The following is a 14,236-nucleotide window of genomic DNA, read 5'->3' as shown; positions in this document are numbered from 1 at the left end:
AGTATGCAGTGTTTATACACTTATTTGAATGCTTCACGGAACCCTTTTGTACGTCACAACTTGTGAATGCTGGACCAGGCTGTTCTTTTAAATTAATCACATTACAGTTATTACAGTTATGTCTTCCTGAAGCTCAGGTCAATGTATTTCAAACTGATCAGGATGAGACTTTGGGAGATCTTGTTCATTGAATGTTGAAGAGCGTGTGTGTGTGTGTGTGTGTGTGTGTGTGTGTGTGACTCTGAAGGTAACCCTATCTCTGGTATCCCAACTCAATCTTGGTTTAGCCTTCTATCTACTGACTACACTATGATTCTATTTTGTGTGTGTGTGTGTGTGTAACTCTGTTATAAAAATAGAATTTTTATTGTGTGTGAAGGACACTATTTGACAGATCTCAATGATTGACCATTGGGAATAGTCCCATCTGAGAGCCACAAAACCATCCACAGCTGTTACTTTGAATCTTCTTGCTGTCCATTTTTGCTGATCCCTCACAACTAGTGTTAGTCATGTTGCTTCCATTCTAGAAGGATAATAGTAGTTGCTTTTTAAGTGGCCTCTAGAGACTCTTTTAATGTAGGATTTACATGTAGGAATCTTTGGTCTAACAAAGGATTTTTCTTACCCTTAGGTGTTCCAACATTCACTAAACGTGTGGTGCTTTCAGCAGTTGTGAGATCCTGACTACAGAACGAGGTAGCTTAGAAACTAAAAGATCCTTAAAACTTGCCAGTTGGTTTGGGGGTTTCTCAGAGATGATTAAACTGTTGGAAAATGGCATCTATGAGAAAATAAAAAAGTAGTCTAGATTGTTACACCTAAAGACGAGTTACTCTAATATGAAGGACTGTTATTTAAAGCATTTCACAAAACTATTTATTGAGGTGCAAAAAGAAAACACTGGAACATCAATATATTTATTTTTCTCATTCTTTTAAAATTTCTGTGCTGGAGTATTTTAATGTTTACTCATTAAAATGTAAGTTTAAAGTAATGTGTAATGTATACATGTACAGTAGTACATGTATATAATCTATAAATCCTTATACATATGTTGGGGCCCATGCTCAATAGTTTTTTAATAGACTAAAATGTATGCGGAAAAATTGATTTAGAGGATTGTGTGAATCTCTTCTTCATCAGAAGAGTGTTTTAGTGTATGTGTAGGGAATGGGGTTGGTTTAAATAGGAGCACAAGAGATTCAGTTACATCCACTTATTTTATTTAAATATAACAATTATTAGTGATACATCATTCATTCATACTCAGCAAATATTTTCTGAGCATGTCCTATGCAGCAAGCATTGCCCTAGGCTCTGTGCATATGGTGGTGAACACAAACGTTGTCCTTGACCTCATAGTCCTTCCCCACTATAGTTTAGTAGGGAAGACAGCTGTCAACCAAATAATCATACACTTAAATGTACCACCAAAAATGGGTAAGTGTTATGAAGGAAAAATACAGCAAGTTACAGGAGGCTACAAGAGTATAAACTGGGGCACCATCTCTATTCTGGGATTATCGAGAAAGGTTATCCTGAGAAGTGACATTTAAGCTGGGGCCTGCGGAGATTGATGGCACGATTGCCTGGTCAAGAGACAGAGGAAGAGTGGCCTAGATGGAAGTAGCGGATATGTGTGAGGGCCTGGATGGGGTCAAGAGATGAGTGAGGGCCTGTGCCACAAGGTCACAGGGTTTCAGGCAATGGGGAAGCTTCAGAGATGGAGCTGCCTGACAGAGAGGTGGAGTGCAGGCTAAATGACCTCAGGAGCTTTGTCCTTCTTCAATTCCAGGGGGAAGATCACAAACTAGTTGGAGGAACCAGAGGGGTACAGAAAACAACAAAAAGAGACTAGCTGGTCGGCAAGGCACAATTAAAACATCGAATTCTGCCCCAGCAGCAATTCCGGGAAATTCAAGTAATGCCCCCTGTGTGGCCCTCTAGAACTGTACCTGGTAAGAGTAAAGGGCAGTGTGTCCTCTATGCCTGCGCTACAGATGTGGACATTTTTTTTAATTGCCTGAGAATTTCATAAGCTGTAGCCAGCTAGAGGGCCTAGCAATGTGTTGTGATCATGTGTTTTCCTGAGTTACTTGAAACAAGAGGGTGTATGTACTATCCTCTTGGCAAAATTAAAGGATTTTGAGCTAGGATAAATGAGGTAGAGCAGAGGGTAATTGCAGGAAGTGGGGCAGTGGCCAGCCCTTCTTGAGGGCTTAGGCCCAGGCTGCAGAGGAGCTAAGTGGGAGAGCAATATTTGACGGTCTGTTGCCACTGTGCCTACTAATCGGCTAGGGGAGGAGAAGGAGGACAAGGGAGACCAGGGTTGGACGATGAGCATGAAAGAAGAGTGGGCGAGCCAGGGAGCGCTTGCCACATGGAGGGCGGGAGGCGGCTACACCGGGTCCCCACCGCCAAGAAAGGGGCACGAGGAGGCGGCGCGGGCCCCGCCCCCTCCCCGGCGGGCGCGGGCGCGGGCGCGAGACGCTGCGCGGCGGCAGCGGCGGGCGCGAGCGGCAGCTGTCAGGCCACCGAGGTCCAAGCCGCACTTGCTGCCCCATTGAGGACGAGGAGGCAGCAGGAGCAGTGACGGTGACTCTAAGGAGCCGGACTCCCGGCACGCGGAGCTGACCTGCCTGGCACCCCCGGCTGTCTCCTGTTTCCTTCCCATTGTGTTGGGTAAGGTGCCTGTGCGTGGGCAGGAACAGGGGCTAGGGGCTGGAGGACCCGGAAGGCCGGGAGGTGGGGGGCCTGTGAGAAGAGGGAGAAAGGAAAGTCTAGTTGATCCCCAGGACCACTCGTAGCTTGAGAAAAGGGACTGAGCCGCTCCCGGGGTCGGAGTTGGGGGCAGGTGACAGTGCAGGGGGGCGTTGCTGAGTAATCCCGAGCTGCTGCCAGAGCCGGGCAGAGAGGCTCAGGGCTCCGTGGGGAGCGGGTGTGGCTCAGTGCGCATGCGCCACAGCAGACTCGCTCTAAGAGCTGGGGGTGAGGTGAGAGGACCCGGGTCGGAGGTAGTTGGGACTATGTGTGACATCTCACTTTCTAGGTCCGTAATGCTAACAGTGCCCCTGTCGTAGAGATGCCAGCATTCTCGTCTCCTAAGGAAGCTTTTTTTCCTTGTGTTCAGCTCGCTTGATGTCATCCAAACCTTATCTACCTATTTGTCCCTGGGCAGTCTACTGAGGAAGAAGTGGCCTGGGGACGATGCCAAATTGCTATCTAGTGTGCCTTTGGGCTTATAGCCCTAGAGCTGTCGTTGTGAGCAGTGAAAGGTTAGATGTGAGACTCCACATTAGACCCTTTGAGTTGCATATAGGATATAAATGTGGGCATGAATGTAGGAATAGCGTTTCAGTGGCATGACAGCTGTGGCATTTGGAGTCGGCATGGATGTAGCTGATAACTTGTTAGCTCTGCAAAATGAATCCAGTGCGTCAGAGGGCTTCCCCGCTACGAAGCACCCACCACCACCACCAACGCCAAGTATTGGGTTGTATTGGAAATACACTCAAACATTCAATCATTTCTCATCCGTGTTGAATTTTACATAAATACAGCCGCGCCCAATTCTTCAGTGCAGTATTTCCAATTATTGTGCCAGCATTCAACAGTGAGTTGAGTAGCCCTTACCAGCGTGTCGCCACAAGATGGGCTTTCCCCACAGGTCCAACTATGGCTCCTCCCCTGTACAGACTTCCAACAGTGCCACTCTCATCCAGTGCCTAGCCCTCCCCAGTTGCTCTACCCCTATCGATCCCTGCAGTACACATCCCTTTCAAGACTTGCCTCCGAGCAATCTGCACTATTGATTTTGAGCATCATTCCACTCCATGGCAACTGAACTGATGCCAATTTGCTTTTCTGCCTCTCTTCTCTCCATCATCGTACTAAAATGTACTATTTTCAAAGGTTCAACTTCTTTTTCTTCATTGTACTGCCTCCTCCCCCACCTCCACCCCCACCTCTAAGCATTCCCAACTAAATACAATAATTTGAATAAGGCTTTGTGGGTGCAGGCACTGCAGATTCAGAAGGTTTCAAGTGTGTTAAAGAACAAAGAGCTGGGGAGTATTGGTTATGGAAATTCCTAATTCACCTCACTATCCAAGACTGAGACTCTGATGGGAAAAAAAAAATTAGTAAACTATCCTTATAGTATGTTCATTAATGAGTTTGTGGGGGTAGGAAAGGGGAATTGCGTCTCTCGAATATTTGACTCAGTTAGAGTCAGATCTTTCTCTGAATGGGATCAAAATCAGAATAAGCGTTTTGGTCCAAATGCTCTCCCGATAGACGACCCATAAGGGATGCATACGTCATTTGACTTTCCTATTTACGTATTTAGTGTTATCAAAGAATTCATTTGCCTCCTTAATGTTACCTTGTTTAAAGGTTTGGATTAAATCCAGCATATTCCGGGGGAAGCAAAAACGATTTCATTTGCTTTTATACTGTGCTAGTTCTTTTTAAGTATGTACTAAAGGACATCACATTCATTTTCAAACAATGATGAATGATTGTGGAGAGGCCAGCACCCACCGACAACATCAACTTGATATCATTATTCTGCTCTTGTTTTTGGTAGGAATGGGGAAATGTATATACTTATTTTTTAAATGTGAGAGTAGGGGGAGGAAAACTGGAGCATTTCCCTTGACTTTCAACAGGTGGAATTCCCATTACGCCCCATCCAGAAAATGATCGAGTCAAGTTCATAACTTCTGCTCTTTAGTTACCTTATAAATAATAGTATTTTGACATCTTACAGAACTATGGATCTATTGTACCTTGGCATCAATTCAGAGGCATTAATTCTGGGCACCTACCTAATCATTTAATTGGTAAACAAATATTTGTTATCTCCATGGAGGATCCTGGTGCTGCACACTGAAGGGGCTTCAAAGACGTACACAAACAGTGAGCTTACTATCTAGGAATTTAAAATTGATCATGTAAGAAAGACAGGAAAATTTGTTAACAAAATAAGTCAGTATAATTACGTTATTTCAACTGTAAACAATGAGATCCTGAGCTTGCATGTTAATTTGTAAACTCCCTGAGGGCAAGAACTTGCCTTAAACATTTATTAATTCCCAACAGTATCTACACCCAATGGATGTTTGAGTGATGAAGCTTTGCAAAGTAGATTGGGTGGGGAGAAACCAGAAGCAGGGAGAGAAGAACTTTCACAATAGATTAGATGTGAGAAAGTGTGGGCCAAAATGAGGATGGTACCACAGGACTAGAAAATGATACTTCAAGGGAAAATCAGCAGGATCAAATGAAGGCAAGGAGACAAATCTAAACTGTATTCATTTTTACTTCTAGAAAATAAATGGGAGTTGGAGACAGCAGAGGAGAGTGGAGGGTTTCCTTAGTAAGGACACAACACACAATAGGCACTGTAGTGTTTTCTCAAATATCAGTAGCAAGATTGGACCAGAAGACCCCGAAGGTCCCTTCAACGCTGAGATTCTGTGCCATATGCAGATGTTCAAGTTTGTTGAGGCACAAGGCATTCTCAAATATGGAAGAAAGAGAAAAGGAAGAATTCTTATACTTTCACTAGCAGGCCCTTTCTGAGAAGGGTTAATACTGAGCCACAAGGCCCCCACCAGTGCATGAAAGGAGATGGAGGAGCCAGAGGAATAAAAATCTCAAACCAAATTTTTCAAAATGCTTACAAATGTTTGCAAACTTCATAAGCTTTTCATTCTCCCCCAAAATCCTGTTAAGTAGGGCAGGTATTATCTGCTCTATTTTTATGTAAGAAGATACTGAAACAGAAAGATTAAATGACCTGCCGAAGTTCATAAAATAAATGAATGGTGTAACAGTGATGAAGACCCTGGTGTCCTGATTACTGCCAGCTAGCTCAGTGCTTTTGACACTGAACCACATTGCTTTTCCTCTTTTTCCCTTGGCATAGAGCCTATAGGCCCAGAAGTTATGTGTGCACATAACCAAATAGGGAATGCACAAGCAACTGCAGCATTATCTCAGACAGTTATTAATATATCATCATTATTCCTGGAGCTGAGCATTTGGTTTCCATATTCACTCAGTCCTTGACCTGTCTATTGAGTTTATCTGCAACTGGGAGAATAGGATCAGTGAGTCTTTTAATGATGTGAACACCTGTTTGCTAGGAACTCAAGGAAGCTTGTGTGGCATGGGCGCTTAATACTAGCCATCAGAATCATGCCCAAGTTTATACTTCTGTTACTTTTTAAAGTGAGAGTTCAAGAGTTCTGCTCTGTAAAATTATCCTACAGACCAGTATAAAAAAAAATTAAAAAGTGTGCTAACACTTGTTTCATCTTCATTTAAAGAAATGTTTGTTACTTGAGCTAATTCCAAAGACAGCAATTTGGGAGCAGGAAAAAGAGGACAAAAATCAGGAATTGTAGGTAACTTGAGAATTCTGTAAAGTGTATATAAACCAAGAAGGAGGATAAAGCCTATCCATTTAGGAGATATTATTTAAATTCATAATTACTGATTTAGATATCTAATGAATCCTTATTATAAGTTTTATCTATATTTAGAAAATAACATGAGATTATTAAGCAGCAGATTTTTTTTTAAAGCTTCATTCTTCCTCAGTAAGAAATAACACTACACAGATCTAGGCACTGTTTTTCTTCTTAGACCAGTACTCTTGATGCTGCTTAAATAAGATGCTTGCCATAATTAATTATAATATTAGATGAATGTATATTTAAATTTGATAACACCAGCTAAACATTAAAACTGGTGTTTAAGACAGATGAACTGCCAGGTTCAGCGGCTCACGCCTGTGAACCCAGCACTTTGGGAACATGAGGTGGGCAGATCGTTTGAGCCCAGGAGTTTGAAACCAACCTGGGCAACATGGTGAAACCCCATCTCTACAAAAACTACAAAACTTAGCCGGGCATGATGGTGCGTGCCCGTAGTCCCAGCTACTCAGAAGGCTGAGATGGGAAGATTACTTGAGCCCAGGAGGTCGAGGCTGCAGTGAGCCATGATTGCACCACTGCACTCCAGCCTGGGTGACAGAATGAGACCCTGTCTCAAATTTTAAAAATAAATGCACCACTGCACTCCAGCCTGGGTGACAGAATGAGACCCTGTCTCAAATTTTAAAAATAAATAAAGAAAAGAGAAATGACCTAAACTAATTAATAAAATAATTAGCCAAGATAATATACTTTATTGTAAACAGGAAGCCCACAAACACAATTTTTTTCTGCTCTCTAATTATGTGGAATCAATTGCAGAGACAACCTTCAGACAGACTGGTGAGTGCACTAACAACTTTCTTGGAGATGGGAACGTTGGTAGGTATAAAAGGAAGAAGTTTCATCTCTGACTTAGGATTTCAACATATCTTAGATTGCTCTGTACTTTCCTTTTCCTGAATGTCATCTATTGTGAATATCATCTACTTTCTTTAATTTGCTTTTACTTTGAATGGAGAATTCAATTGAGAGACAATATAAAATGTAAAAAATTATATAAATTACAAATTAGGATAAGTTAAAGTTCTTGGAATAAAATTATTTTGCTTATGTTAAGCATAGGTAGCATTTTGAACTTTTATTTTTGAAAGGTACCCTCTGTAGGTTACCTGAGGGTGCTGTGGGTTCTTTTTTTTTTCTGACTTGAATATATTTTTATATAGAGCCTTAACGTTATTTTATTATAGATTTTTTAAAATAATGTTTTCTATTCTGTTTTATAGCACCCTAAAAAGAAAGAATAAAACAACAACAGGAAAAAAAGGAAAATATTTAAATTGTGACAAAAACCCACTGGGTAGGTATTTCAAGGGGGCACACTGTGGATTTGGGATATTTTAATATTTGATCTCTTAAAAATGAATATTTAGAAAAATATATAGCTAGTACACAGGCACTCCAAAATCATTTTAAGGGCTACTAAATTTTGTAAAATTATATTCAAATGTGTGTGCTTCCAGAAACTGTTTTGCATGCACTCCTTTGATTAGTGATTCGTTTTCATCCCTTTGGGTCTATTGTATAAATATCATCCAATTAACCTCATCACTGTTGACTTCCCACAATAGACCTAGTGGGAAAGTACCTAACAGAATATAGGAAAAGGTAGTATTTGTTCAGTAAGCATTTGATCTTTTTATTTTAAGACACATTCTGGGTGTTCCATGTGTAGACATGTTGTGGAGGTAACAAGTGGGGTACTGTATAAATATTAGCACTTTAAATTTTACAGTATGTTTTCAAATGTTGCTATTATGGAATTAAAACCTAAATCCAAAAACTAATAAGCTATTCAAGATTTCCTTCCTTCATGACAGCTGTTATATTGATATCAGTCAATTGTCATCAACTTAAATGCCATTGTTCCATGAAGAAAAAAATATAGAAGATCCTTACTTGAGAGGGTGTTCCTATCAATGCAAGTATAATGGGGTAAATGCCTGAAGAAATGTAACCTTGTTCTCTCTTTCAAATTCTGGGGTGCAGTCTAATTCTGGCCCAGACCTCTACCGACAGAATCAAGAATCCAGTTTATGTAGCTTTCTCTTCTCAGTAATTTTTGTATCCATCAGGAGCAGACTTCAAACCCCAAGTCAATTTCATACTATTTGTCTACTGTTTGGAACTGTCCAAACCAGAAGCTAAAGTTGTCACATATTTGAGTGGCATTCTTGTTCTAGGCTTCCTCTCCTAGAATTGGGTCAGAACTGAACCAAATTACAGGACCATCTGCTAGTCCATTTACCCATGGCACTCAGCCATTTTCCTGGCACAACAAAAGACCTCAGAAAAATAAGACCTATTTTTCCCCTTATGCAAAATTAGTTTTATTTCTTCTGCTGTACTACATCAATTAATGAGCATAAATCAGAGAAGTTGAATGAGAAGGCCTCATAATTCAGAGAAATTTGCTATGAAGTTGATTTCAGTTTCAGGTTTAACTGTTTTCCCTCCTACTTTTCCTTTTATTTTCAGGTTCTCTTGGTTACAAACTCCTTCCCTTCTGGTGCTGCAAAAATGAGTGGGAAATCCCTGCTCTTAAAGGTCATTCTCTTGGGTGATGGTGGAGTTGGGAAAAGTTCGCTTATGAACCGTTATGTAACCAACAAATTTGACTCCCAGGCTTTTCACACCATAGGGGTAGAGTTCTTAAATCGAGATCTGGAGGTAGATGGACGCTTTGTAACCCTCCAGATCTGGGACACTGCAGGGCAGGAACGTTTCAAGAGCCTTAGGACACCCTTCTACAGGGGAGCAGACTGCTGCCTCTTGACCTTCAGCGTGGATGATCGGCAGAGCTTCGAGAATCTTGGTAACTGGCAGAAAGAATTTATTTATTATGCGGATGTGAAGGACCCTGAGCATTTCCCCTTTGTAGTTCTGGGTAACAAGGTAGACAAAGAGGATAGGCAAGTGACTACTGAGGAGGCACAAGCCTGGTGCATGGAGAATGGGGATTACCCTTATTTAGAAACTAGTGCCAAAGATGATACTAATGTGACAGTGGCCTTTGAAGAAGCTGTCAGGCAGGTGTTGGCTGTAGAGGAACAGCTGGAGCATTGCATGTTGGGTCACACCATTGACTTGAACAGTGGCTCCAAAGCAGGGTCTTCGTGCTGTTAAAGATAGGGAGCCTTTTAAAAATGTGCCCCAAATTGATCAGTCAGTAGTGTAAGAATAACTTTGCCCCTCTAAGAGTGCACACACACACACAAGAGGGTAAGAGACAAGGTTCTGATTGTGAAACAGAGCCTTTCAAATTGAAGTGTAGATCGATAAAAAAAAAATTAAAAATTAAAAAAAAATAAAGCTCTATCAAGCCAAGTGTATTTTGCGTGATTTCTGCTATTTCCCCTTCTTGTGTGTCTCAGGACATATCAGAAAGTTTTAGTCCTGAGACAGTTAAATATTTTTTAAATCACAGTTTAAACCTAGAACCCAACTGCATGAAGGAGTTAAAGAGCTACAACTATTTCTTAAAGTGTTCCATTAATCAACTAACAAATGTCACTATCAGACTCTTGCCAAGCAGTTTCTGACATTTCTGCCAAAGGGGGAAAAAAATCAGACTTTGAGCTGTATTACAATAAAAATAATAATGCAAATAAGGATTCCTAGGCTTGAATTATAAAGAAGTTGTAATGATTAGGAGTGCAAAAGTATAATGATATACACTGACTTGTTTAAATCCTTATGTATGGTTTGCTCCCATCTGAGCTTTTCAAAAAATCCCATCTCAATAAGAGATACTCTAATGACACTGGCAATTGATTATACTTCTTGTGTTTGAAGTCATAGGATACTAGTGAATGGATTATGCTTAAATATGCCAACCACCTTTGCAAATAAATGGTTGGTCTGCTTTTACTTCCTAAGTCTACTTTTGCTGCATAGAGATGTTGCTTCTCTGACAACCTCTTACCAATTTAGCAATGCTGCTTAGTATATGAATTTGGATGCAGTGCTCTCTGCTCATAACTTAGATGGTCCTTCGATCCAACTGGGCTCATGGACAAGGCTTCAGAAAAGATTGGGGGATAATGAACTTTTCTCACAAGGCTCCTTAAATATTTATTGCAGAAGAAGGAACTGGTTTCTTGTATGTTGCACTGTATGTTCAACTAGCCTAATTAGGACATTGAAAGTGACAGAAGAGCAGATTTTAACCCAGTGTTAGAATGAATTTCCCATAATCAGAGTTGTCCAACAGTGGAATGGACTGCCTTAATAGTGAGCTCCCTGCCTCTGAAAATATTCAGTGGATGGCCATCTGTTAGAATACCATAAAAAGATTTTCTGTACTGGCTACATGTTCAATATAAAGTCCTTTCTGGCTCTAAGTTCTATGAATCTATAAACTACATCAGTGCCATGCTGTGGTTAGATTTATCTGATGATAACAGCTAAGACTACGAAGAGGGACTTTAAAAATTCTCAAACCATTCTGTGATCAATCTTTAACAACAACTACATAGCTCTTCCTTTTGCTTTTGCACTGTGGCAGGAAAAATTTTCGAGCTCGAGTAATCTTTATGTGACTGATAAAAAACAACTTAAAGCTCCCATGTTAAAATATAAAAATGGTTTGACAATTTTTGATTACCATGACTGTCAGTTATATATTATATTATGAATATGCAGTGTGGTTCTTGTTGGTTGATCTGTTTATCCTACATAGATTTTAATCTGTACTTTAAAACATCTATGATAAACATAGTGACAGACAGAAATTACCCCAAAAAGAGACCTAGGCCAGGAAGGGGGTGGGAACTTTCATAGGAATACAGCCTAGAACTCTCCATTGTAGCCACGTATGGAATCAGCCTTACTTACATGTAGGACCTTTGTGCTTTAAGAGCTCTGGGACATATTGGCCAAATAGAAAAGAAGAGGACAGTATTTCAACTCAGTCATACTCAATATTTCCAATTAAGATATAATCCTGACACCGTTGTTCAATTAACTTTGACGCCAGAAGTCAAAGCCAGAACTGGGACCCCACAGCTCTTAAGTACTGGTCCCTATTCTGCCTATGCCTATAGCCAGCCACACTGGTTTCCAAGTTCTATGATCATTTTGCTACAATCATGTTAGGGTGAAAATCTGTACGTCAGAACTGTTAAATGCTAATTATTTTTAAGTGCATGAGACCTGGGGCCTTCTCTTTCTACTTGCACTCTGCTTATACTAGTTTCTATTTGTAGATCTCAGGCCTTCATCATAAAGACCTCCATCAACTCACAAAAGTACTTGTCTCTATTAGAGTGGCATGTGGTCATTTGAGTAAAAAAAAAAAAAAAAAAAGTTACATGGGTATCGGATTCGTAGGCATCCTGTCCATCTAAGACAAGTGTTAATTTTATTGGCCCATCAACTGGAGCCCCTTTCCTCTTAGCCATACCATTGTTTTCTACCAAATTACCACTCAATATCTTAATGAAAGCACTCAACATTAAGTGACATAAACAGTGGCATTGGGTAAGCAACACTCAATGGGGTGCTGACATACAGTTTGGGTAAGATTAAAAAACACCAAAGGCTGAAATCTGTGAGTACCAAGAACTGTGCATATAGGTTTAGAAATTGACTGTGTACCCTAGAATGTGCAGTGTAATATTTTCAATAGGTGTTTTTTTTAAAGAACACTAGATTTTTGGAATAATATATTTCTAATTAGGACTATACTGTTTTTCAATGGTCTGTTAAAACATCATACAGAATATTTATTTAGTTTATTGTCATGTATTGGCTAACTTTCAGGGGCCTCAGATTCCGTATGTCTTCAGTGGATTGATGAATATCAGGTTAATTTGTGCCTGCCCCAGCCATCTCTACTTTATTCTGAGGTATTCCACAATCCTCTTGTTGCAGGTGCTGCTAAAAAAAACTCAAAATTGTGTATCAAATATTTACTTTCAACTGTAAAAAATCATCTGTGTTAAAGTGAATAAAAAGTGCATTTTGAATAACCAGCACACAATGTTTGTGTTTCTTCCCTCCCTTTCTCTTTTTGAGCAATTGGTGGGTGTGATAGACAGTACTTATTAATCAAGTCACTCTTTCAGGCTGCACTGGATGTGGCCTCTGGATCATGTTTCATGTGGTACTCCAAGCAGCCACTATCTAGCGATCAGATACTCCTATACTGATTGTGAAGCAAACTCTAAAGATTGGGGCAGGGAGGTCCTTTTTATTTTATACCACTTTCTTTCTATTTATTTAGTTATTAGAGACAGGGTCCCTCCATTGCTCAGGCTGGAGTGCAGTGGCGCAATCATGGCTCATAGCAGCCTCAAACTCATGGGCTCAACCACTTTCTAATGCATGACGTGTATTGGGACTGGAAATCGAATCTTAACTTTCCACTTTATTTCTTTATTATAATTTAAAACCATTACTTAATGGATACAATGTACACTATTCTGGTGATGGGTACACTAAAAGCCCAGATTTCAATCTGCAATATATCTATATCACAAAACTGCACTTGTGCCTCCTAAATTAATACAAATAAAAGAAAAAATATTATAATAAACAATGTTGCATAAAAAATAAAATAAATATTAAACCATCACAAAATATAAACAGAGTAGACATATTCCCTTTATTTTCCTGACTGGTGAATTGTCCAGACCTTAGGAAAACATGAAAATATAGGTGAAACAAATAAGAAAAGCAAAGAATAATTTTGTTAAATATTCTGTTCTCTTGCCTCTCACATATTGGATTTTAAAGATACATTAGCACCCAATGGCTTGAATAAACATAATGGCGGTTTTTAAATTATGGACACAAATCTTTCCACAGCATGTATAGTTTCATTACATTGATTCCATCTGCCACAGATTTCACTGTCTTCTCTCTGTCTACTTTTGCCTGTTGCAACTTTGGGCAGTTGAAATTGGGGGTGGGGAATTTGTTGGGAAACAGATTTTTTTTTTTTTTTTTTTTTTTTTGCCACATGTACCATTTCCGTCTCTGAGGATTATAATTTAACACATTATCAGACCATGCTTCAAATGCAGCACCCCAAATCATTTTGACTAGTCTATAATGATGCAACTTTTAGAATATAGAAAGCCACAGATTTATAAGCCACTTAATAAGGATTTGCTCATTCATCACTGATTTTTTTTTTTTTTTGAGGCAGGGTCTCGCTCTGTCACCCAGGCTACAGTGCAGTGGCCTGATCTCGGCTCACTGCAACCTCCACTTTCTGAACTTCAGCAGTCCTTCCACCTCAGCCTCCTGAGTAGCTGGGATTACAGTTATGCACCAGCATGCCCAGCTAACTTTGTGTGTGTGTGTGTGTGTGTGTGTGTGTGTGTGTGTGTGTGTGTTTGAGATAGGGTCTTGCTCTGTCGCCCAGGCTGGAGTGCAGTGGCCTGATCTCAGCTCACTGCAACCTCGGCCTCCCGGACTCAAGCGATTCTCATGCCTCAGCCTCCCTAATAGCTGGGATTACAGGTGCCCGCCACCACACCTGGCTAATTTTTGTATTTGTTGTAGAGACAAGGCTTCACCATGTTGGCCAGGCTGGTCTTGAACTCCTGGCCTCAAGCGATCCACCCACCTGGCCTCCCAAAGTGCTGGGATTACAGGTGTGAGCCAATGCGCCGGGGCCCATAACTGATATTTTAAAAACAGAATGCCAACTTCCTGTCTTTAATGTTTTTCTGCCTCATTCATAACCCAATGGGAAATCTCCTCATGATGTCTTAAGAAAC

The 14,236-nt window shown here is 40.4% G+C and overlaps 1 protein-coding gene across 2 annotated transcripts; it reads left to right on the top strand.

The window, feature by feature from the left end:
* Window positions 1-631: 631 nt before the first annotated feature.
* On the top strand, window positions 632-12,489 carry RAB9B (RAB9B, member RAS oncogene family). Of its 2 annotated transcripts, XM_054472898.2 has the most exons (4): window positions 632-699; window positions 1,799-1,961; window positions 7,733-7,806; window positions 8,985-12,489. In XM_054472898.2, the coding sequence occupies exon 4, from the start codon at window positions 9,027-9,029 to the stop codon at window positions 9,630-9,632; it is 606 nt and encodes a 201-aa protein (XP_054328873.1). In that variant the 5' UTR covers window positions 632-699; window positions 1,799-1,961; window positions 7,733-7,806; window positions 8,985-9,026; the 3' UTR covers window positions 9,633-12,489. The 2 variants fall into 2 exon arrangements, with proteins under 2 accessions (XP_054328873.1, XP_054328872.1); XM_054472897.1 differs by lacking the exons at window positions 632-699; window positions 1,799-1,961 and adding an exon at window positions 2,488-2,685.
* The last annotated feature ends 1,747 nt before the right edge of the window (window positions 12,490-14,236 follow it).

Source organism: Pongo pygmaeus, chromosome X (assembly GCF_028885625.2).
Source record: "Pongo pygmaeus isolate AG05252 chromosome X, NHGRI_mPonPyg2-v2.0_pri, whole genome shotgun sequence".
Classification (NCBI taxonomy): Eukaryota; Metazoa; Chordata; class Mammalia; order Primates; family Hominidae; genus Pongo; species Pongo pygmaeus.
This window is presented reverse-complemented; position numbering and strand designations above follow the sequence as displayed.